The sequence below is a fragment of the Elephantulus edwardii genome, unplaced genomic scaffold (genome assembly GCF_000299155.1).
Source record: "Elephantulus edwardii isolate Elephantulus edwardi_28Jun2011 unplaced genomic scaffold, EleEdw1.0 scaffold00223, whole genome shotgun sequence".
Classification (NCBI taxonomy): domain Eukaryota; kingdom Metazoa; phylum Chordata; class Mammalia; order Macroscelidea; family Macroscelididae; genus Elephantulus; species Elephantulus edwardii.
In genome coordinates this window covers 4,929,743-4,956,061 of record NW_006399973.1, presented here as the reverse complement: position 1 = coordinate 4,956,061, position 26,319 = coordinate 4,929,743, and the positions used below count along the sequence as shown (strand labels likewise).

At 36.0% G+C, this 26,319-nt stretch overlaps 1 protein-coding gene across 3 annotated transcripts in view; it reads left to right on the top strand.

The window, feature by feature from the left end:
- Positions 1-384: 384 nt before the first annotated feature.
- The window catches only part of NOL10 (nucleolar protein 10), a 128,654-nt gene continuing 102,719 nt past the window's right edge, over positions 385-26,319 (top strand). Inside the window, exons 1-11 of one of the 3 annotated variants that reach the window (XM_006898210.1) lie at positions 385-454; positions 4,275-4,320; positions 6,118-6,216; positions 10,915-10,992; positions 12,535-12,572; positions 13,635-13,771; positions 15,006-15,071; positions 16,298-16,358; positions 18,085-18,170; positions 22,567-22,645; positions 25,393-25,542. In XM_006898210.1, the coding sequence (XP_006898272.1) occupies positions 389-454; positions 4,275-4,320; positions 6,118-6,216; positions 10,915-10,992; positions 12,535-12,572; positions 13,635-13,771; positions 15,006-15,071; positions 16,298-16,358; positions 18,085-18,170; positions 22,567-22,645; positions 25,393-25,542 (906 nt within the window). In that variant the 5' untranslated portion in view covers positions 385-388. The remainder of the gene's footprint in view (positions 455-4,274; positions 4,321-6,117; positions 6,217-10,914; positions 10,993-12,534; positions 12,573-13,634; positions 13,772-15,005; positions 15,072-16,297; positions 16,359-18,084; positions 18,171-22,566; positions 22,646-25,392; positions 25,543-26,319) is intronic. The other 2 variants (XM_006898211.1, XM_006898212.1) reach the window with 2 other exon arrangements.

Here is a 26,319-nt window from a genome sequence, read left to right as displayed (position 1 = left end):
ACGTGCCTGCTTGGCTCACTTGACCGGGATACTCAAGAGGCACGTAAACCCTAGCAGCGCCGCCCAGCCCTGCTCACTATGCAGACTTTAAGATTTCTTTCTACAGTCCAGGATTTTGTCGCTTTTTGTATTAATACAGTCAACAGACACACGCTTCCTTCCACTTTAAAACCTCCAACTCCGCTAACTTAACTTGACAGGTTCCCGACTCTCCCTTTCCGGGATAGTCGCTCTTTCCGGCGCCCGGAAATACGTCATCAGACAGCTCCAGCTGCTGCACGCCTGGGAGCTGCGAGTTGAAAGTTGGGGGATTTTGGTGCTTGAATCTGGTCACTTAACAGAAGAGTAACGAGAACGCGAACAGGGCTCGTCGCATTTCGGCGCCACAATGCAGGTCTCCAGCCTCAACGAGGTGAAGATTTACAGTCTCAGCTGCGGCAAGTCCCTTCCTGAGGTTAGTGATCGCTTCAAGGTCCCCACACTCTAGAACTCTTCAGGGTTCTACTTTTAGGGCAAGTGAGGAGAGTGATGTAACCGTGGTGATCCAGAGTTGTTGTGTACCATCGAATAGTAACTAACCCATAGCTGACCCTTCGGCCAGTTTTCAGAAGCACTTAATTGCTCGGGAGATTGTCCCATCCTCCCGCGGAGCAGCTGATGGATTCTAGCCGCGTGCTTTTGGGATTGCAGCACGGGTTCTGATTACGAGGCCACCACGGAGCTTTCTGATCATGAGTAGACTAGGCTTCTTCTTCTTCTTTTTTTTTTTAAATTATTTATTAATTTTAATGAACCTTTATAGAGACTTAGGATTTCCAGTCATTCATTGTTGCCCTTTTCTCCCTGCCCACGCTTGAAGAGAAAGAAAAGTCCTTCAATTTTATGCAGTCACTCCCGACTAATTCCACTCCATTATGTAGCCTTCACTCTGGACTTCTGTAATGACAAGAATACCCATTCATATGTCCCTTTTAAATATTTCCCTCCCTCATCTGTTTCAATGCAATATACATCATTCCTCCCCTCCTTCTCTGTCTTCCCTCAACCCCTGTGTCAGTCCCGTTTTACAACAGTGGCCCTATGCAGTATTTGTCCTTTTGTGACTGAGATATTTCACTCAGCATAATATCCTCCAGGGTCATCCATTTTGAATAATACTTCATGAGTTCTTTGTTTTTCAGTGCAGCATAGTATTCCATTATGTGAATATACCACAGCTTCTCTATCCATCTGTTTGTTGATAGGCACTTTGGTTGTTTCCAGCTCTTTGCTATTGCGAACAAAGCCGCAATAAACATGGGTGTACATATATCTGTTTGGGTGGCAGTTAGACTAGACTTTTTAAGGTCACTGCCAGAAGATGAATTGAGAGATGAGAGTCAATGCGTTTTACTTGGATGCTTTATAAAACAGAACATTTCACTGTCCTTCTGTGGATGTAGCTCTTAGCACATCGAGAAGGAAAACATGAAGGATAGTTAAACGGTCATCTGTCAACATCCTCTCTAATTCCAATTTATCAGGTATTTGTTCAATTAGTACTGTGTGCTGCATAGTGTATATAGCAGTGAACAGACGAGCTTCAGTAGAATTTATGAAAAGGCTTTCTGAACCCAACTTGATTCTACAGAACACTAGACCAGCAGAACTGAAAGAACCATGAATGCTTTTCGTGTATCCTCTGATATTCAGGATAAATAATTGAGATCTAGAGAAGTGTCACATACTTGGGTTCTGAAGCTTGTCTTTTATTTCTTTTAAGTAGTCATTAAAACTCTGTCCAAGCTCTTTCAGTGAGAGCAGACTGCTATTTTAGGAAGTTGTTTTAAAATATACCACTTTACAGGTGGTGCAAATGGTTAAATGCAGTGCTACTAACAGAAAAGTTGACAGTTTGAATTAATCCAGATACCTGGAAGAAAAGCCTGCAGTCTCCTTATAGAAGGTTGCAGCCATGAAAATTTTGTGAAACGCAGATTTGCCCTGCAGGACATAGGGTTGTCAATGGGGTTTTTTGTTGTTTTTTTTTTTTTTTTTTTTTTGGTGTATCTCTCTTTTGAGTTCTTTGTTTTTCAATGCAGCATAGTATTCCATTTTTCACAATAGCAAAGTGTTGGAAACAGTCCAAGTGCCCATCAACAAAGGAATGGATAGAAAAGCTGTGGTATTATACTTTTGTTACGTGCCATTGAGTCGACTACTACTCATAGTGACCCAGTGAACAGTGACTCTGAACCTTTCCCTATCCTCAGCCAACCTCACTAACTGTCACATCTGACCCCATTGCACAGTCCCTGTATCAAGTCATCTCATCCAGACTCTTCTTTTCCTCTGCTGACGTTCTGCCCTTCCAAGCAAGATGTCCCTCCTGGCAGTGTGCCCAAAGTGTTTTAGCTGGAGCTTCAAAATCCTTACCTCTAAAGAGCAAACTCGTTTTGTCCTCTTCAGGACAGATCTTTTTGTTCTCTTGGCAGTTCATGGTATGTTCAGTACTCTCCTCCAGCACCACACCTCAAAGGCATCAATTCTTACTTTGTCATCCTTATTCATTGTCCAGCTTTCAGATGCATAGCAAGCAGTTGAGAAGACCATTGTCTGAATCAGGCACACCTTAGTCTTTAGACTGACATTGTTGCTTTTTAGCACTCTGAAGAGATCCTTGAGAGTAGATTTTTGCCCTGCAACTCTCTTGATTTCCTGACTGCTGGAGCAAAGAGTGTTGACTGTGGATCCAAGTAAGATGAAATCGTTAACAACCTTGTTCTTTTCTCCATCTGTCCTGATACTGCCTTTTTGCTCAGTGGTAAGGATCTTTGTTTTCTTGATGATGAGATGCAATCCATGTTAAAGGCTGTAGTCCTTGACCTATATTGATCTTGGTTTTTTTCCACCTGAGGACTTTGCCTCTACTTTAAAAAGAAAATTGTTAAAAGACTACACAGCAAAATGTAGCCCATTTTCAGCAGTTTCAATATGTATCATTTAGTGACACTGATGATATTTTTTAAGTTTTACCCTCCTTTTCTGAGTTGTTACTCCTGCATTAACATCAACTTTCTGCCCCTAAAGTTCCTGTCTAGTTTTCAGGTTAATGTTGTCAATTTGATTCCATAGGTAATCCTTAAAAGAACATAATACTCAAGGCAGGCTGCTTTCTTATTTACTAGTTAAGCTAAGCTATTGTGTCATTTTAGAGAGTGTTAGGTGGTATAAACCATAGAGAGTTATAGGCCACCACAAAGGCAGATTGTCTCTGGCAGATCAAGTCTACTAGCTGCTTCAAGGGAGAAAGAAAGATGGACAGTCACTCCTGTGTACTTTACAGCCTTGGAAACCTACTGGAGGATTGGTAATGTGTCAGTGACTCAACAGCAGTGTGAAAGAGATAAGATTGTTTGATTTTAAGATTAATTCAGCGACACTGTAGTGGCTTATTACTAAGGAATTATGCTGCCAACACAAATATCCATGTTTCAGATCCATCACCTGCTCTGCAGAAGAAGACAGGCAGCTCTCCCATGTAATTTACTGCCCCTGAAAATCTGCTGAAGGGTCAGCTGTGAGTTGATTCTAATTTGATGCTACTAAACAATGATAATTTTGGTTTAAAGTTTGTTGAAGATTATGCCAGGACAGTAGTTTCAGGGGTTTCCCACCCACAGCAGCTAGTCAGCCGGAAAGCTGTAAGAATTTGAAGTTCTATGTTGTATTTACCCTTTTAATTAGGATTCTATATTGACTCTTTGATCATAGTATTCAGTATAGTGGGTAGGGACCATTCTGTTTTGCTCTCATGGCAAAAGAGACAGTTATTCATGAAGTCAGTGAGCCATACTTTGCCTATACTCTTATTCTCCTTTTTCCTCTGTTGCTTCCGTGTAATAGAAACCAGCTGTTGTGATTCTGTAGCAGCTTTTGAACTGTTAAAACCCCAGACAATATATAATGAACTCAGAGGTAGGATGGAAACACTGAACAGCTTAGTAGATCAGCTTAACCAGTACACTGCATAAAACATGGCTTTACCTTCAAAACAAGGAACTAACCCCCATGATGGGTGAGCCTCAGCAGCTACTCTTTCATTGTTATAAATATTTCCATTATACAACTTTTACCGTTTCAGGTTTTTATAGGTATGCAACTTAATAGCAATTGCAGTAATTGGCTTTGCAACTCTACCCTTAAGCAATGTAATTTTCTATCACATGTATTATTTTTGTAATCAGGAAATAATTTAGATAATTTTTTTAAAAAGAAAATCTCTTTTCTTTTAGTGGCTTTCTGACAGGAAGAAGAGAGCACTACAGAAAAAGGATGTTGGTAAGTAATGTTATTTTTTTCTCACTTGACCAGCATTAACGATCAGTGTTGTAATGCTTTCATTTACTGTTAACACATTAGCCAACTCGTTTTCATGCTTTGAATTAATATAGTAAAAATAAGCTTTCATTTTGCCCTTTTCCTTGAAAAATCTTTTGTTGCTATATATGGAGTGTGGGATTTGACTTACTGTTTCATGACTTATGTGGATAACTTTTTCAAGGACCATTGCAGAAGACACAAGACTCATGGGCCAGAGACAGGACCCTGTATTGTTCATAGCACAGTAAACAGCATGAACAGCAACATATGTATGTCACTTCCCCTTCTTAAGTGCCAGAGGGTCGACTTAGTATGGCGCAGATGAGCACTCCTTCTGCGGTGCATTGGTGGTGTGGCTCTGGAGCATTGAACTTGGGAGACCCACAGTTTTTGTGGCAAGCAGCAAACAAGTCTGATTTTTGTCCAAAGAGGGGATACTCATTTTTAGAGGTTGCCAAGTACATAAATGGCTCATGGACAAAAGAGTGAGATAAAGCCTAGCAGCTTTATCATATCCAGCAAGATGTGTAGGTACATAAGAGGCCCAGGAGGGTCTTTCTCCCACAAGTTCCTTAATTGCTCTGTTGAGTATATAAAATCTTATCTCATTAGTTGAGCCCGTTTGATAGTGTTTGAGATGTAGAGTAAATGGAGATGTTCTTTTTGATCATAGTGGTTTATATACAGAAATATGATGATGAGTAATAAGATTCTGATAACATGCCTGAAGTGTCACCATCCTTACTTCTTTTTTTTTTTACGTGTACCGTCAAATCAGATCTGACTGGTACAGGAGGAGATTGTCCCCTCCTTCTCCAGCAGAGCATCTGGTGGATTTGAACTGTGTACCTCTGGCCATCCTTACTTATAAAAACACTGTGACTGCACAAGACAGTTTTTGTCTGTTTTTTTGGTAACATAGGTCGTGTCATCACCATTGAGTCAGAACTGACTCACAGTTGTCCCTCCAGTAGGTTTTCAGAGCCTGTAAATCAGATGGGAGGAGGTTGCTTATCTTTCTCCCATGGAGCACCTACTTGGACAGCCTGCCTCTGGGCTGGCCGCATAATCCCTCACCGTGCAGCAACCAGAGCTCCTACAGAAATATTGCCAATTCCACTATAAAGGAACTAATTTGTCTTTGGTCTTTTTTATTGTTAAAATTTAGAGGCTTATTAAGCCTATTATTATTTAGGAGAAAAAAATTAGTTTTAGCCAAAACTGAGTAATCATAATGCTTTATTTGGTTGGTGGTTTGTTTGTTTTTTTTAAGTTTTTACTTTATTCACAAGAAAGCTGTGGTGGCATAGGCTGTAGGGAGTTGTGCTGCTAACCCAAAGGCGATGCCTCTCTAGGACCTTGAATTAATCAGAAGATCCTTGGGAGAAAGACAGGTGATCTCCTGTTAACCTAGAGCTCCTGAAAACCCACTGAAGAATTGAGTTGGTCTTGACTTGAGACCAGTTATATTCACGTGCTAAAGCTGGATGCTGGTACGCTCCTGTAGACTCTTTTTCAGTTCATTATTGATGATAGCTTTTGTGGTTTTTTAAGCATGAAAATAGAAAAATAATGTATGAACTGTGAAATAAATTTTGTAGTTTAATGGTGAAGTCTGGATTGGTGTCATTTTCCAAGACTTGGGAGTATTAAGAATTTCTTTTAAACTTGTTCCTAGTCTCTGTGACTACTTTGTGGCACTTTGATTTTCTATGATATGATGAGACACATGCCATTTGTTTTATTTCTTTGTAGATGTTCGTAGAAGAATTGAACTTATTCAGGATTTTGAAATGCCTACTGTTTGTACCACCATCAAAGTGTCAAAGGATGGACAGTATATTTTAGCAACTGGTAAGTGATCTTTTTGGTATAATTTACATACTTTTTTTGCAGGAAAATGATACACTTTCTGTAATAAATATACCTTTCCTCCCTCTAAAATCCTAACATTTTATTATAAAACATTTTAACATAGAGAAATACTGAAAAAAACTGTGAATGCTAATTTACTTATTGCCTGGCATCTATAATAAAGATTTAACTATATTTGTTTTACCATAAATTTGTCTAGCTATCTCTCTTTCTATCTTATCTTTTGCTGCATTTCAAAGAAAATGATAAGCATTATTAGTATACGCCTCTAAATGCTAACATCTATATTATCATTATTGTAACAGATGTTAGCATTATTCACCTACAGACTTATAGTTAGAATTTGCATATTGTGAAATTCATATATCTTAAATGCATCATTTAATGCACATACATTTGTAATCCAAACCTCTATGAAGATACAGAACATTCTGTGTACCCCAGAAAGGCCCCTCCCACTGCTCAGTCATTCCTTACTCCCATCCATGCAGCACCCATTACTGCTCTGATGTTTTTCACTCTCGACAAATTTAGTTTGCTTTACAACTTTATATAAATACAGTCATATGTTGTATCTTCTGTTTGTGTACTTATTTGTGTTTGAAACGAAACTTATCTGTGTTGTTTTATGTATCAGTACTGTACTACTTTTTGTTTGTTTATTTTCAGCTTGATGGATGGATAGACTTTCTGGACTTTTATCAATAAAACACTGAATAGTTAGATACAGATGTGATGATTTTTTTGGTGGTGGGAAGGCATCTACTTTCTTGCTTTATGAACATAAGCTTTCAGTTTACCTTTAGTGCTTTCCTAGAAGTGGAATTACTCAGCTATAGAATAGGTACATGCTTAATTTTAGAAGAACTGTCGGACTTTTTCCCAAAGTGGTCTTATAATTTTATACTTCATCCAATTTAATTAATATTCTAGTATAGTTCACATTCAGTGTCATGTTTTTAGTATCATGTACTCCTTTTTATAGAACTAGTATTTGACATTGTTTTTATTGCTATAAAAAATTCATGGAATATAGAAACTTATGCTTATTTAGAACGATATTGCTCAGCCTTTTTGTTTATTATTTAATAATACCTGTGTCGTCTTCATTGCTTACATACATTTTTCTGCTTTAGCTTTCTTTTCAATCCCTTTTGCATTTGGTAGCGGTTGTTGTTATGAACCGTTGAATCAGAAACAACTTATAGCTGACCTTCAAGCAGGTTTTTAGGAGTAGGATTCAAACGGGAGAAGGTTGCCCATCTTTCTCCTGCAGAGCAGCTGGTGGATTTGGGCTGCTTGCCTTTGGGGTTTGCAGTGCAAGTCCACCAGCCGCTCCTTAAGGGAAAGAAGGGCTCTCCTCCTGTGCAATTCCTGCCTCTGAAAACCTGCTGGAGGATCACCTATGAGTCAGTTCCAACTTGCAGCACACAACAACAACAACAGTTTTGTATTTAAAAACTTGTAAAGAACTGAGGAAATTCACGATATGATGCACTAAACACATCTTTGAGAAATAGAAGCTTAAGAGATTAAATTTTAATTTTTTTTTTTATCTTACCAATCTAAAGATACTAAGTACTTTGTCTAAGCTCCCATATCTAGTACTTAACAAAGTGGCCTGAAGCCAAAAGCTAACCCACTGCCATCAGGTAAATGCAGGACAGAGTAGAGCTGCCTATAGACTTTCAAGGTCATGAGTCTTTGCAGAAGCAGACCACCTCATCCTTCTGCATGGTGGCTGCTGGGCTCCAGCAGTTGAGTGTTGGTTAGCAGCAAGTTGCTTTGATCCCTGTATCACCAAAGTCCCTTTAATAAATAGAGTGAGGATATAGATCCTATAAGAGGTTAAATGTCTGGTAAGTTGCATATTCTAGTATGAAATCATCCTCCTGAGTAAAATTGTTTTTTTTTCTCGTTCAGAACTCTGTTTTCATTTCTCATTTTAAAAGAACATGAAGTACACATATGAGGAACCGAACTTTTAATTTTAACTTAAAAAGTAACCTGTAGTTTGTGACAATCTTATTGGACAGCTTGGTTCAGTTGTTTTTTTTGGTGTTTTTTTTTGTTTTTTGAGAAGTGCATGTAGAGGTGTCATGTGCTGCTTTATTTAATTCACTAGTGGTTCTGTTTTTTAAATCTCTGTTTCTACATTTGTTGAGATGGAATATGGATTGCATCTCACATGTCAAGAAGACAAAGATTCGTAGGACTGAACCATAGGCAGCATCATGATAGTTGGAGAAAATATTGAAATGGTCAACAACTTCATCTTAGTTGGATCCACAATTAACACCCTTGATACCAGCAGTCAGGAAATCAAGAGATGTATTGCACTGGGAAAGTCTGCAGTTAGGAACCTCTCTAAAATATTGAGGAATAATGATACCAGTCAGAGGACTAAGCGACATATGATTGAGGCTATGGTCTTTCCAATCACTTGCTATGCATCTGAAAACTGGACCGTGAATAAAGATGACAGAAGAAGAATTGATGCCTTTGAGCTGTGGTGTTGGAGAAGAGCACTAAACATCCCACGGACTGCCAAAAGAATAAACAAATATGTCATAGGGTGCAGCCATAGTGCTCTTTGGAGGCAAAGGTGATGAGGCTTAGCCTCACATACTTTGATCAAGTTACTAGGAGGCCTATTCCTTGGAGAGGACATGATGCTCAGAAAGTTGGAGAGTTGGCGGAGGAGAGGAAGACCCTTGACCAGGTGGATTGATCTGGTGACTGCTGCAGTGGGCTCAATGTGTCAGGAAGTGTAAAGATGGCACAGGATAGGACAGGGTTCTGCTGTGTTCATAAGGTCATTATGGACCATACTTGACTCAGCGGCACCTAACAACATCTCTACTTCTGTTGCCTTTAGTGTTTTCGTATGCCCTGTGACTAGAATAAAAATTTAATATGATATAATTTGGTCCTTGAAGGAGTTTCAGTCTAGTTGGAGAGGTGGACATTCCAGGTAAATGAACTGTGACAGTGTGCTAAGTAGTAATGTGTTACCAAACCAACACCACTTGCTTTGGAAATACTAGGTTTATGTTTTTGTTCAGATTCAGATCTGTCTTTAGGGTTAATGTTTACTGATGCTTGTGGGTAAAAGAGCAAACTAAATAAAGGGGCTACTTTATTTATATTTGTTTTGTCAGGTGGTTGGTTTTTTCTGATGGCCAAAATAATACATATTCGCTTTTAAACTCCACAGAAATGTGAAGAACCTGCCTCAACCAATAGCATACATACACAAACAAAAATGAAATGAAAACATGTATTAACAGTTGATATATAGCTTTTCACATCTTTATACACAGACACACTAACGGATGCATGTGTCTATACAAATCTTTTACAACTAATGTGAAACAAGTGGCTTGTCTCTACTGGTTATTTTTTCTTAACTTCCCTTTCAAAATGTAATCTTGGGCTATGATTTACCTCAGCAAGCATAGGATTTCCTCATTCTTATATGTTTTTATTGGCTTTCAAACTTGACCTCTTTTCCTCCCTGCAAACATGAGAAACTTCATAAAATAAAACTTAAAAGAAATATACAGCATGAAATATGAATGTTCCCAAAATAATGCTTCACAGAGATAAGTAATCACTGTGAAGTTAGTGTTTTTATTACTAACTTTTCTTTTTATTAAAAATTGGGAGAAAGTTTATTTGCAATATGAACAAATTTTTTAAAAATTTTAAAAACTTGGAAAAAGTTTATATAACATTAAGTTACCATTTAACAGTTTCTTTATGTATTATTTGTGACATTGGTTATACTTTTTCTGGTGTGTCACCGTTGTTATTATTTCTTTTATCATTGTTCTATCTCTGTTAATCTAGCTTCTTTGCCATCTCTTATATTTTCATCTTTGGTCTCATTTAGAGGATTGTTTAGAGAAGCACAGGGCTCATTAATGATACCATTAAAAGATGTTCCAAGGCAAAGGTGATGCTTCTTCTGGTCTCTAGTGGTCTAGTAAGTCTGACTGTTTTTTAGGAATTTTAGTTCTGTTCTACATATTCCCTCCCTTCCCCGTCTTCCTTGGTCTGTCTGTTGTGTCTAGGCTACCGTGTCAAGGTAAATGAGACCTTGATTTGTGTTGAGTATTTTTTATTTCAGTTTTCTTCTTAGTGACTAATAGTTGTAGTGGCTACTCACAAGCTTTTAAGATGTCCTGTGTTGTTATAGTTGATGGTATATTTGTTTAGGATAAATACATGTAAGTTAAAATACAAAGTGAAGATATAGAAATATTGTATATTTTATAAACATTGCCAGATTGTTCTCCAAAGAAGTTGTATTAATTTATACTAACCAGTAGTTTTTGAGAATACTGATTTTACTCTATACCCTTCCCAGCACAAAACAGTGTCTTTTATTTTTGCCAGTCAGTTAGCTAAAAATTTGTCTTTTTCAATATTTTGTTAAATCATTAGTAAGTGTTAATAAGATTTGTATTTCATTTTCTGTGACTTCCTTAAATATATTTGTTGTCCATCCTCTTGTTGGAGTGTTTGGGAAGCAGAGTGAACTAAATCCTTTTCTTTTGTTATGGCTGTATTTGATCCCGCTTAGCTTGAAGAAAAAAAATATATTCCCTGTATATGCAGTAATTATAAAAAATTTCATCTTTACAGTTTCTACAACATATTAATATTTTACAGGAACATACAAACCTCGGGTTCGATGTTATGACAGCTATCAATTATCACTGAAGTTTGAAAGGTGTTTAGATTCAGAAGGTGAGTGAGAGGTTAGATTTGAATTAATGAAAATAGCATTTTCTTTAAAAATTGTGCTCAGTATATATGTCATAAAACATTTACTGTGTCAACAATTTTTCCATTCAGTGATACTAATTGTATCCATCATGTTGTTCCAATATCACCACTATGTTTCTGAAATAAAAATAAGTTTTTTAATTTGACTACTTTTCTGCTTTTAAAAAATGGAAATGAATTTTGTATTGTCTCTTGGTAAGTCACAAATTACCACAATCTTAATGACTTAGTGAAGTATTCTTTATAGTCCTCAACTCTGGAGGTCAGAATTTCATTGAGGGTCTATCTGTAAGGTGTCAAATGATGTGGGTTCTTTTGCAGAGACTCGGGGCAAAAATCTGCTTCCAAATTTGTTAAAACTATTGGTGGACTTCAGTTCCTTGTGGTTGTGAGACTGGATTCTCAGTTTCCTTGCTGCCTGTCAGTTGGCAGTCACTCTCAGCTTCTAGAAACCACCTGCATTCTTTGTCACATGATTCCCTCTTTCTTCAGGCAAACAAATAACAACTTATTAGGTCCTTTTTCTGCTTGTATTCTGACTTTCCCCCTTTGTAAGTAGCCTAGGAGCACACTGCTTTTTAAAGAGCTCGTGATTAGAGTAAGCCTACTCTGATAAACTCCTTTTGTCCTAATGTAATATAATCATGAGGGTAATGTCTCGTATTTACCCACGTTCTTCAGGTTGCTCTGGTGGCATAGACTGAAGAGACTTGTGCTTCTGACCCCAAAACTGTTCTTTTGTTGGTTTAAATCCACCAGCAGATCCACATGAGAAAGATGGGAAATCTCCTTCTATGTGATTATAGTCTTAGAAAACCAGTGGAGGGTCAGCCAGTTCCAGTTCAACAGCAATGAGTTAGAGTTTTGAAATTTCTTAACCCATGTTCTAAGAAGAGATGTGTAAGGGTAAAAGTCTTTGAGCATCATCTTTAGAATTCTGTCAACCCCCCCAATGGCAAGGCTTTCGTGGGAAATTTCAGGTATTTTTATCAGTTGGTCTAGGGTTTCGGAGGGAGAAAAAGTTAGTAGAATATGAATAAGATTATAAACGTACTCTCGTAATTTGTTTTATCCTTTCCTTTTTGAAAACAGTAAAAGCCCTTTGGCTGTTAATAACAGTATTCAGAAGGTAGACTGTATTTGGGTACAAAGGTACTAGTCTCTTATTTTAAAGTAACAATTTTTTATTATTTTATATATATTTGAATGCCTTATAAAATATTTTTTAGCATCTCAGCTAAGCAAAAATTTATAAGTATAACATTTTGTGAAGTTAGGTATTTTGAATTCATGTTAGTTCTGTAAAGATCTGGTTAATCTGTACTGAGAAATAGTAAATAAAACCTTTGTTTTCCATATGGTGTTTTAAGAGAATTTGGTTGAGGTAGGAACAAAAATGAAAAAGCAGTATTTGTGTATCATTTCTGTGTTGAATTAGAATGGGTATTATCAACTTTGCATTTTATTGAGTATTGCTTTTTCTCTACTATTCTTGTTTTTCAGTTGTCACCTTTGACATTTTATCTGATGACTATTCTAAGGTATGTTTTAGAACTTTGGTTTGTACCGACAGTAATCAGGAAATGTATGAATGGCTTTGTATTTTCTGTGAGCAGTATTTTCTTTAATGTTCTCATTGTTAAAGATGGCTATGTAGTAAAATATAATAAGCATTTTCTAGTAATATATTTTTAGTTTGTCACTTATGTGATGCTTAATATCCTTTAAAACAACAGTGATTGAGATAGTCTTTGCACAGTCTAATATTAAAAGTAATTTTTCATAGCATATGGAAATAGTAGCCCATCTTTTAAATCTAGAGGTCATTTTTAACAGTTAAAATATTAACAACTCAATATTGTCAAGTTGGAGCCAACTCATAGCTGACCAGCCAGTGAGTTTTCAGAAGCTGTAAATCACACAGGAGCTGATTGCCCATCTTTCTTTCTCCTACATAGCGATTGGTGGATTCAAACAGCCTCCTTTAAGATGATACTTTAAGTACTTTAGTACAGTTCTCTTAGTTGACTAAATAAAGTATGTATTATTCTGGCTTTATTTGTTGTCTTTGGTTCTGGCAATGAGGGTACGCAGTTTATCCTTTTGCCTATGGAACCATTTTTTGTTTGTTTTGGCACATGTAGTTTGTTGCTGCATTTTCTCTAGATATTGTCAAATTTACTTATAAGTACTATTTGCAGATGTTTAAAATACTAATATATTAAAGTTAAGTTTATATGAGGAATTTACAAAGGACCCTATGTGATCACTGTGGGGTTATTACAGTGTGTACTTAAGTGCAGTAAGAAATTACTTACTGGATTTACTATGTAGTGCTGTACTTTATAAAATACTGGTACCAGAGAAATGGATGACATTTATTTTAAGTTTTTAAATTATAAATTAAAGCTTCTAGAAATCCTATCCATGAAACAAGATGGCATTGTTACAATGAAAAGGTAGGTACTCTGTAGATTGAAATGTTTGGAGAAGGAAAGAGCATGACAGAGAACAGATAATTTTTTGTATTTTGCTTCGCTCAGTTTTAGTGGTAATGCTGAAATAAACACTTAGAAACTTGATTTTTTTTGCTTTGCTTTCAGATTGTCTTCTTACATAATGACAGATATATTGAGTTTCACTCACAGCAAGGTTTTTACTACAAAACCAGAATACCAAAGTTTGGGAGAGATTTCTCTTACCACTATCCATCCTGTGACTTGTATTTTGTCGGTGCAAGGTATTGGATTTATAATCATTCTTTGTTTCTATTTCCTAAAATCATTTTTGTTTATGAAATTTCTTCTGTATTTTAATTGTTTAAAGAGCTTGCTTTAAAAAAACTTCAAAAGGTAATGTATGTTTATTGTAAAATAAAATCAAAACTTAAAAATGAAGGATAATAAAAATCCAAAAGTGAAAAAAAATTACTGCCTACATATTAATGCATATTATTTATAAGTGGTATCATTGTATCACTCTTTCATACCTGCTGTTTCACTTAATAAGCATTTTTTGTAAAATGGTAAAAATATGGAACTTCCATGCCCCAGTGCTTTTGTTTGGAAATTATTGGTAGAAAATACTTGTAAGCCTGTTTAACTTATCCCAACAATCATAATTTATTAGCAACAATATTGCTTTAATTTCCTTTCCCAGCATTTCTTTATAGGTTAAAGTGCTAGTAAGTTTGATTTAGCATTGTGGTGAATTTACATCTTAATCAATTTATGATTAAGACTTTATGTGCTTTTAGATGATGGCTAAAAAACAAGCAGGAAGAGTCTATAAAGAAAGATAAGATATGATCTCTGTCTTCAGCTTACTTAAAAAGTATAGTTCTGAAGTGACTGGCTTGTTTAGGAGTTATACCCTTGACTTTCATTAGCCTAAATATGGGAGCAGAGGCAGAGGTTTACTAATTGGGAATTAAATTATTGGTGAAAGCAGTTTCATTATCCTGTTGGATGGTACTTCAAAACTTTTTATACTTAAGTATTGCCCTTCGTAGGATTCTAGAAATAACATGTGTTGATTTTATAAAGTAGAAAAACACAAAAAAAGCATAAAGAATAGAAAAGAGCACTGAGAATCCTGCCATTCAGAGAAATACTATTCTACTAATAATACTCTTAACAGATTGGACTATATTTCCTTCTATTCTTATATATGTACCTAGACTCAATATATGTACTGTGGGGTCTTTCTTTCTTTATTAAAACTTTTTATTATCATAGGTATTCCCCATGTGCTTGGTAATAACATCCTACTTACGACTTATTTCCATTGCATTTGTTGGCTCTAGTCATTTTTATATATGAACAGATTAATAAATAAAGTGATTTTTTTTAACATTTGGGATATATATTTGTGTCACTTTGACAAAGGGACTTGATGCTTCGTTAATTGGAGCTTTATTTACTTAACGTCTATGGTAGTTTACCATAGTTTTAACTGTCTTTATTACCTTGTAGCTCTGAAGTTTATAGATTGAATCTAGAGCAAGGACGGTACCTGAATCCTCTACAAACTGATGCTGCGTGAGTATTTTTAATATTGCTGTGTTTTAGACCAGGAGATAGAGCTAGATCTCAACTTGTTATCAGATAACCTGGAATATTCCAGGTAAGCAGGTAACTCTTGGTTAGAAATAGTGCCATTGAAGATCTAGTGGTTTCTTCATAGTTTTAGGAATTAAAAAAAAAAATTACCTGAAACTTCAAAATTTGCTAAAATATCACACCAGTTCTCTGTAAATAACAGCTCTCTCAGCCACCACACACGCTTTCTCAGTGTCTGAAGAGGATTTAGGTTATGCTGTAGTTATGGCTTTCGGCAGCTACCCAAAGTCTGGCAGTTCAAATCCAGTAAGTGCTCCGTGGGAGAAGGATGAGACAGTCTGCTGCTGTCGAGATTTGCAACCTGTCTTACAGGGTTGTTGTGAGTTAAAATTGACTCACTGGAAGAGCACCTTCAGGAGAAGCAAGCTTGACCACTGTGCAATCATCAAGTTCCCCTGACCACTGAGTTAGCCATCAGGAAGATAGAAGATAATGACCCACTTGTGTTCATTGTGAATGTTAATGCCAACGAGCACCAAATCAAAGAAGCTGTAAAGAAGCTCAGTGATATTAATATGACCAAGGTTAACACCTTGATTAGGGCTGATGGGGAGAAGACGACCTATGTTTTACATGCTCTTGACTATGATGCTTTGGATATTGCCAGCAAAATTGGAATCATCTAAACTAAGTCCAGCTGGTTAATTTTAAATATAAATTTCTCTCTCTCTTTCTCACACACACACACACACACACACACACACACACACACACGAAATATCATATTTTAGAAGAACCAGTGTACTCAATAAGTAATTGACCATAGATCAAATATTCAACCCAACCTTGTCAGTTCTTAGGACTTTCATAATTGTTGTACATGTTCATTGAAAAATGCTATCTTGCCTTAGAAGAAAATATAAATGAGACTTTATGTTCATTGGTAATGTTTCGGAAGGAAATCCTTCCTTGTTCCAGCAGATAACAAGTAGAGAGCCACTTTGGAGACCAGAAACTCTGACGTCAGAGCCAAGCCTTTACCCCTTACCTGTTGGTGATTGTCATTTGCATGAGTGAGAAAGAATCTGCATATTTTCTTTCTTCACTGAATTTGAATCTCATGCTTAGTTAGAAAACTTGTTGAGTTTCTCTCTCTTTTTAAGTAAATGCTAACTTAACTTTTTCTCATTACATTGCTGTTTTAGGGAGAATAATGTTTGTGACATAAATTCTGTGCATGGCTTATTTGCCACTGGAACAATAGAGGTAAGCATGTCTTGATATTAGTGTTTTAAAATACTTATTTTACATTTGACAGTAGAGTTGTTTAGTTCAAGACAGAGTTGCTGGTTCCTTAGCGTAGGTACTAAAGAGGTAAAAGCTGTTGGTTTACTTTTGTATTTGAGCACTTTCCTTGCAAATACACGGCTATTCCATAGATACCATTGGCTATCTGCCTCTGTGTCCCATTGGCTATCTTCCTTTATACTGATAATCAGCAACCAGATGTAAAGGAATAAGTGAGTAGTTGTTCTTAGGTGCGGCTGAGTCAAGTACGACTCATAGCGACCCTGTGAACAACAGATCTGAACATTTTCCTTCCTTTTCCAGTCTCACAATCTGACACATTTGAGCTCGTAGCACTAGTGTGGGAATGTAATTTCACTGTGCGCACCTCTGACAACGTTTGTTGTTTGTTTTCATTGAATAGTGCTCCTTTTTTTCCCATTTATTTGCATCTCTGTAATAATGATCATGAACATTTTTTTCTTATGTTTTTGGGCATCTGAAAGTCTTCTTTGAGTGTCTACTTCTCTGCCCATTTTTAACTGGATTGTCTTTTTCTTGTTGAATTTTTTGTAAATTTTAGAGATAAGTCCACTGTCAGATATGTCATGTTGTTGTTGTTATGTGCCGTCGTATAGCGACCCTATGTACAACAGCCCTATACTCTGTCCTGTGCCAATCGCACTGTCTCTGACACTCCCATCCCAATTACCCCAGTCACTGAATCAGTCCACCTCATACGGGGCCTTCCTCTCCTGCGCTGTCCATCCACCCTCCCAAGCATGATGTCCTTCTCCAAGGACCGGTCTCTCCTCACGACATGTCCAAAGTATATTAGACAGAGCCTCAGAATCCTTGCCTCCAAGGAGCCACCCGGTTTAACCCTTTCCAGGACAAATCTGTTTGTTTTCCTAGCAGTCCATGGTATTCTCAATACTCTTCTCCAGCACCACAGCTCAAAGGCATCAATTCTCCTTCTATCCTCCCTAGTCATTGTCCAACTCTCTGATTCATAACAAGTGATTGCAAAGACCATGTCCTGTATCAGACGCACCTTAGTCAAGTATTTTTCCTCAAGCTGTAGATTTTCTTTTTTTCGCTTTTGGTGAAGTCTTTATATTGCACATGAGAATTTAATTCTTAGAAGATCTCAATCATCTAGTTTATCTTCTGCTGATTGTACATTTTCACTTATATTTGGTGGTCTATTTATACCATATATCAGAACTGAGTTTGACCTGATCTTTTCCTTGATCATCTTTTTTTGTTTGTTTGTTTTAGTTTTTTTTTACCTGGGCCTCTTTATATGTTGTAGGGTATGGATCTTGTTTCAGTTTTCTGCAAACAGAAAACCAGTTTTGCCAGCACCATTTGTTAAAAGAAGCTGTCTTTTCCTCACTTAATGGATTTGATCTGTCAAGGATTAGTTATTCGTAGGTGAATGGATTGATTTATAGGTTCTTTATTCTATCTCATTATTTTCTATCTGTCTGTCTATCGATCTGTCATCATCTCTCTAATCTATTTTGCTATTCCAGAACTAAGCAGCTTTGAATACTGTGGCTATGCAGTAGGCTTTGAGGTCAGGAAGTGTAAGGCTCCCTACTTTGTTTTTCTTCTTCAATAGTTCTTTTGATATCTAGAATCTCATTTTTAAAAAGTTCTTTTAGGAGAGAAGAAAGATGATTGCTTTTTGTTATTTTAGGGTCGAGTGGAATGTTGGGACCCAAGAACCCGAAATAGAGTTGGCCTCTTGGACTGTGCATTAAGTAGTGTCACAGCAGATTCAGAGTAAGTACAAATGGAAGTTTAACAAAATGTAGTGTAAATGTTCATCAGCTTCTAGAATAAACAAATAGACCAATATGCAAAATAATGCATTCATCAAAGTCACTTGTTCAAAGGACAAAACCTAAGGAGTTATATCTGAAGGTGCCTTTTTGTGATTATTTAAAAATCCTTTCCTGTAAAGTTACTGAATAGATAACATAAAACTTTTGAGTTTTTTCTAAAATGAATTTTTTTTTTTAGTTACTATATACAAATCATACTCGGTTTTCATGCAGTCACTAGGAGACCTTTGTCAAGATTTTTGAGTTATTTGATTAGTAATTTTTTGAGATTTCCAGCCTCGGAAACCTGATGGGAGATTCCCATGGGACCAACCAGATGACGTTTAGGTGGAGTTTTGAGTCTAACAAAGTATAAGGTAGAGTTTACAAAAGTATAAGGTAGAATTAGATAGAAAGTACAAGTTCCCTTTCCTCTTACTACTCATGCAGGACAGTTACTGTTTTACAGTTTGGTCTGCATATCCTTCCAGGTAGTCTCTGTGCTCATATTAGCACATATATAGGTATATCACTTGCTTTGACCAATCCTTGATGTGGAGTTATTTGGCTGCAACCAACTCAAAGATGCCTTTTCTCTGGACTCTTAATATGCCCATTAATTTGATTTTACTGGCATATTGTTTTTCAATTATTCAGACATTTATCTCAGCATGAGGGATGAGTGTGATAACAGAGAGACTGGTGAGTAACTGTAAAGAGATGGAACCCTCTAAGTTATTGAAACTCTTGTTGTTGTTAGGTGTCATCGAGTCGTAGACGACTCATAGCGACCCTGTAAACGAAAGGCCTGAGCACTGTTAATAGATTTTCCAGAAGCAAGCCATTTCGGAGGTGGATGTCGCTCCTGCTTCCAGGCTTGATTTAGTCGGGAAGCTCCAGCCAACACTGTCCACCATGGGTACCCATTACCATGATTGGCACATCACTGTCACAGTCTTCAGCAACACAGCAACCACGAGTTACCTCTGTACAGCAACGCACAGACCAGTGCTATACCACCTAGAAGGATGTTTGACAGGAAAACAATTTGAACCTGGCCTGAGGGCCGCAGATTAGAATCACCCACCTTGGGCTTGGTAGCATAACTTTCTGTCCACTAGGCCAACGTAGCTCTTTCTATGTTGTCGTTATTTCTGTTAGGTGTCATCGAGTTGTAAAAGACTGTTAGCAACCCTCTTAGGATATTTATATTTTAATGGAGAGAGTCCATAGTACTTTCTTGTAAAAAAAAATCAGTGTGTGTAAATGATCCTTGACTTTTATAAGTTCTGAATCACTGAAAGTTTCTGTGTTTGTGTAGGTAAGCAAAGAATGAATGACTTGTTTTTTGACTTTAATTATAGCATTTTAAGTAAGCATTGCAAATAATTACCTTTTTGACTTACAGAATTTTATTAAAATACTATCAATAAGCACATTTTCTTAATCATGTTATATATTGTAGTATGTTAAATAATTTTAAATGGAAAATTAGTTTATATTTGTTAACAGAATAAACCCATAAAAAAATCCACATCATTTATTTCACTGTATGTACAGGAAAAGGAAATGCCATTAGAAGTTTGCTGAGTTTTAGAAAGTAGATAATAAAGTAAGTGACATTTAGGAAGCAGAGAAATTTAGGGTTTTTTCCCCCCTTTCATTCTTAAATATTAACTTTTCTATGAACTTAAATATAGAGACTTGGATTCTAGTATAAATCCTTTCATTCATTGTGTCATCTTTAAATAGTCATTTGAGAAGACAGCTCATCAGGCATTATTTGTAATAGGACTAAGACAATCTCTACTGTGAATTTAATGACTTAAAATGGAAGTAAAATTAGAGAAAATTTAAGGAAGTGAAGTAAAAGTAATCTTGATTTTGAACATTAGAAATATAGAAATAATTATTTTGTATGTGTTTTTAAAAAATAGAATATTGACTCACAATGCCATATCAGTATCTTTTCCTTGGTGATGGCATTTTCTGATGGAAGTTGAAGAATGACCCTTTTGATGATTTTAAAAGAATAATGTCATAAAAAAATGATTTCTATTGTTAAAAATTTGAAGCATGGTATGAAATTGCCCATAGTTTTACCAATGATTTAGAATAAGAGAAAATGAAGTATATCTCTATATATAATGACAGGGGGGAAAAATCTGTTCGCTTTTCTTGCTGCTTTAGTTTCATCTGACTTTATTTACCTTTTTTTTCTTCCCTACACAAACATAAGCTGTCACTTCTGTTATTCAACCATATTGTGGAAGATAAAGCCAATGTAAGAATAAAAGAAATAAACAATGCTGGAAAGGAGAGGGCAGGTTATTTGCAGATGATTATGTGACTAAAAAATCAATAGAATCAGTTGGAAAACTAAAGGAAATATGAGAGTTATTTTATTTACAGAATACATGTACACAGATGTAGTGACTTTGACAGCTACCAACAATATTCAGCTGAATTTATAAATGACGAATAAACTTAGTAAGTACCTATCTGAAGAAAATGACAAGATTTTGTTAAATGATAAAGGTTTCTCCACTTATTATTCATTTCTGTATCAAGAACCTGATACTGTATTGAAATATGATTCTAAAGTTCATTTTGAAGAGTATGTGAGCAGAAATGATGTGAATGTGAACCGCAAGGTTCCAAACAGAATAGTAAGTGTAGTTCTTGGCGGAGACTTTAGGTGGCAGAGGAGCCTTGATAATGGGCATAGTCAGCAGCCTAGACTGGAAGTCCTGATGTGAAGATGCAAAGACAGTATGTGTTGAAATTTTGGCTCTTCATCTAGAACTCTTGCTACCATGTATCTTACTTTTGGCACTGATACTCTTTTAAAAAAAACTTATTTGAATATTTACAAATCCTATTAGATTGCATTCAATCATTCATACATTTTTTTCTTTTATACCATTAATTACAATTGATTAACATAATTATAGTGTCTCCCCAAATCCTTGTTGTCTATTACCTTTCTCTTCACCTAATTGATCTACTTACTAATTTTTGCTCCCCTCTCTCTGCCTTCTCTGTTAACTCTCCAGGATAAATTCAAACTGTGTGTAAACCTTTCCTTAACATCATGATTGGTGAAGGAGTAGTTTATTTCACAGTTGTTGCCATACTGTTCATTCTGTCTTTGGTACTTAAGGTGACTCTGGGGTCCACATTGGGTTTTAATCGTTTAGTTAAACTTGTTATAGGAAACTTTAAGTTGTAAGTGGTTGTACTCATGCCCAATATAAAATTGTTTCTTCTTTGTTAAAAAAGATAATTTGTTTTGTTGTTGCTGTTACTGTTATGTGCCCTCGAGTTGCCTGCGAATCATAGCAAGCCTATGTGTATCAGTCCTAAACCCTGCTGTATCCTATGCCAATTTCACTGTCTCCGTCACACTTACCCCATTACCCCAGTCACTGAATAAATTAATTTCATCAAGGGTCTTCCTCTCCTGCACTGTCCCTTCACCTCTCAAGCATGATGTTCCTCTTCAAGACTAGTTCCTCCTTAAAGCATGTCCAGAGTATATCAGACGAGCTTCAGAGTCCTTGCCTCCAAGGAGCAGCCTGGTTTCACCCTCTCCAGGACAAATCTATTTATTCTCTTAGCAGTCCATGATATATTCAGTACTCTTCTCCAGCACCACGGCTCAAAGGCATCAATTCACCTTCTGTCGTTTTTAGTCATTGTCCAACTCTGATGCATAGCAAATGATTGCAAAGACCATGGCCTATATCAGGCGCACCTTAGTCTCCAGACTGACATCACTGCTTGTCAGTACTTTGTAGAGTTTTTTGACAGCAGATTTCCCAATGCAATATGTCTTTTAATTTCCTGGCTGCTGGTGCCAAGAGTGTTGACTGTGGAGCCAAGCAAACTAAAGCTGTTAACAAATCTCAGCCTCTTCACCATCTGTCATGATGCTGCCAGTGTTCAATCCATGTTGAAGGCTGCAGTCCTTGACCTTCTACAGTAAGCGCTTCAGGTCCTCCTCAGTTTCAGCAAGCAGGGTTGTTAAGGACCTTATTATGGCTTAATTTAAGATGCTGCCATATTGTTTCTCTTAAATTGTTTTTATGGTTTTTAATAAATTTGTTTGTAAGAACTTGAGACTAGTTCTTAAATTTGTTAAAGTATATAATCTACAAATAGTGAAAGATAGATTATGTTTGTATGCAAAACTTATACTTTGTAGTTTCATTACAAAAGTTTGAAATCAATTACCTTCTTAAGAAAAGGCTAGAAATAATTTCTTGTTTGAGTGTAAATGGAATTAATAATGAATTTGTTACTTAGAAGGAATTTTAAACTTATACACAAAACACAAATTTTTTGCCTTTCAGAATAAACAGTTTACCAACAATCTCATCTTTGAAATTCAACGGTGCATTGACCATGGCAGTTGGAACATCCACAGGGCAGGTAAATATACTTGAGATGGAAATTAAGAATGTGTTTGAGTTTGGAAACATCCACATTTTTAACCAGCCAGGCTGAAAATGAGGTAGTATCGTTTAGGCATACTGAAGAAGGTGTGAAGAAGGTATGCCAGCTTGCCTGTCATCTCCTAGCATCTTGAGAAATTTTGATTCTGACCTTCGTGGTTGGTCTCATACGGTCACAGTGAAGTAGGCTTCAGCTGATATCATCACAGTGATTAGAAACGTTTTTTTTAGGGCATGTGGAACATAGTTTTTGGACTTAGAAAGTTTGGTATTCTGACTTTAAATACATAGTGAAGTCTCTGAGAATTTTTCTTTTTAATTTTAACTTTATTGATTTTTTATTCATTGTTGTACATTTTCTCAACCTCCTCCATAATGTACCCCTTATTCCAGATTGTTATACATATGATGCCTAATCATATTTTCCTTTTGAACAGTTCTTCCCTTTATCTGTTCTATTGCAGTATTCATTTTATCTGTCTGCTTTTTTCCCAGTCTCACCCTAAACCCACCATGTCTATCCTGTTTTATAACAGCAATGTTATACATTATTTCTCCTTTTGTGACTGAGATATTTCCCTCAACATTATGTCCTCCAGGCTCCCCAGTGTTGTGTAATGTTTTATGAGTTCATTTTTGTCAGGGCTGCATATTCCAATATGTGGATATGCCATAATTTTTCAATCCATAACATTTGTTGATGGACCCTTAGGTTGCTTCCGTATCTTTGCTATTGTGAATAATGCAGCAGTGAACATGAGTGTGCATACATCTGTTTGAGTCATGGCTCTGGTTTCTTTGGGTATATTCCCAGTTTTGGAATTGCTAGTTCGAATCCAACTTTTTGAGAAAGTACCAGACTACCTTCCATAGTGGTTGTACCATTTTACACTCCCACCAGCAGTAAAAAAGAGGTCTAATCTCTGCACAACCTGGCCAGAATTTGTTGTTTGCTACCCTGTTGAACTTTGATGTTGGTACTGGGGTGAGATGATATCTCATAGGTTTTATTTGCGTCTCTTTGATAACTAGGGATTTTGAAAATGTCTTCATGTGTGTGTTTGCCATCTGACTTTTCTTCTTTGGTGAAGTGTCTATTCATATGTTGTGCTTATTTTGTGATTGGGTTGTTTACCTTTTTCTTCTTGAAGTGCTTGTTATTCTATAAATTTTAGATGTAAGCCTTTTATCAGATATGTCATTGTCAGATTTTTCCCCCTGTCTGTGGATTTCCTTCTTATCTTGTTGGAAAAGTTTTTGAAGAGCATAGGGATTTGATTTTTAGACGGTATCACTCATCTGTTATATTCTTTCTTGGTTATAGGTTTTCTATTATGCTTGGAAGACTTAGGGCTTCTAGAGTTCTTCCTAGATTTTCTCTGGTTAATTTTATTGTCTTTGGTTTTCCTTCTAGATCTCTGATCTCCTTGAGTTGGTTTTTGTGTATAATGTGAGTTGTGGGTCTTGATTAAGTTGTCTGCAGATAGTTTTCTAATTTTGCCAACACCATTTGTTAAAGAGACCATCATTTCCCTACTTATCTGATCTCGTTGTCTTGGCAAGTCAGTTGACCATATGTAGACAGCTCATCTGGGCTCTCAGTTCTATTCCATTGATCTGTATGTCTTTCACTGTACTATATGAGGATTCTTTTTCTTTTTTTTACCATATGAGAATTCTTACAGCAATGAATATAATTAAAAAGTACTTCCAACATTTAACTTGACTTTTTTCATATAAGACTAGATTACTTTAGGAAATTCTGGTCTGAGGTATAGGACTGAAATAGCTACAAAGAATTAATCTGGTTTAGTTATTTTTTTTCTTTGTTTATATTTGGTTAAGCATTTATTTTTAATTTTTTTCCTTTATAATTTTTATTATTTTTCTTTTTTCCAGTAAATCTCTGAAAAGGCATTTGACTTTATGTCCTAATTTCTAATACAGGCTGTCAGGAGACCCTGCCATTAGGCAAGCCTATTGAGAAAATGAGTCCAGAAATACATTTGCTGTTACAGAATTTGCCATTCAGTTTTACTTCCACCCCTCTCTCTGTCTTATTGGTGGACTCTGGCCAAAATTGACAAGATATATCTGTATGATTAAGAAAAATTCTAAGGCTAGGTTAATTCCTACAATCTATAACATCTTTTTTCTCAAAGTTTTTCTTTAACAAAGTAAAAAGCTTTCAATGGTAGAGAAAATGCCAATATTAAAAAAGTTTGAATACTGATGAAAGAAAAATTTTAATTTTTGTAAGCAGAAAAGACAGGTCTTTCTCCAGGGACTAATGTCTCTTGATAACATGTCTAAAATCTATGAGACTGTCAGTGAGATAGGTTGTAACTGGCTGCAGCACGGGGCTCAAATATAGCAGTGCTTATGAAGCTGGGGCAGGGCTGGGCAGTGTTTCTTATGTTGTACATAGGATCTCTAATATTCATGGCACCTAATAACATCAGCAGTCTTCATTGTACCTTGCATTTCCGTTTATATTAGTCACTGTAACAGGACCTGGTATGCCTTGAATATATAGTGTTTGAATTAATAAATGAAACAAATTCTTTAGGATGTTAGTACCCTGAGTAAGGATATTATTATGTTCATGAAAAGATAATGAAACAAATAAATGGCAATCATTCTAAGTTTTAAATACCTTTTTAAAGATACTTAAGTTTGTTTAAGTAGAAGTAACCTTTTTTTCTTATTTTTTTTTAATTTCAGGTTTTGTTATATGATCTTCGATCTGATAAGCCGTTGTTAGTTAAGGACCACCAGTATGGTCTGCCCATTAAGTCAGTTCATTTCCAAGAGTCATTAGACTTAATTTTGTCTGCAGACTCTAGAATTATAAAAATGTGGAATAAGAACTCAGTAAGTACTTTTGGTGGATTTGCTACCTTACTTGAATATTTTCCCTAATGTTTCTTTTCTTCCTATTTCCTTATTTTGGTTATGTGGATTCTTGTGAGAGATATATGTATATATCTCTATCTATCTATCTATCTATCTATCTATCTATCTATCTATCTATCTATCTACCTACCTTATCTATATGTACGTGTGTGTGTGTATGTGTGTGTATATATATATAAAATACTGAGTCTCCACTGGAGAATTTAGTAGGAAAGCTGTTACTTCAGCATGGATACTGTCTATATCCTCAGATAAAGTAGTCATAATTGCTTCCTTTGTATTCAAGAAGCTTTTCTACTTAGCAAGAACTGGGATGTGTATGTACATGTTCAGTTCATTAGAGTAATCACTATTTAAAAACGTTTACCCATGAGAAATCCCAATAGGCTTTCCTACTATTTAAAAAAAATTGTCTTATTTTAAAGAAAACTTTTCTACAGCATTATCAATAATGCCTTCTAATCCAGTAGGCAGCTCTTAGTGGTAGTGAATTGCACTGCTAAACTCAAAGGTTCGTGGTTCAAATCCACCAGAAGCTCTGTGGGAGAAAGAGAACAGACTCTTTGTATGTAAATTACTATTTCTGAATACCCACTTTGAGTCATTTCCTACTTGATGGTAAATAACTACAATAACAAATCCATTTTTTTACCTGAAAGCAATTGAATTTTAGAGAAATGAATCTTGACAGTTATTTCTTATAATACTTTTCTTAATACCATATTAGGAAATTTT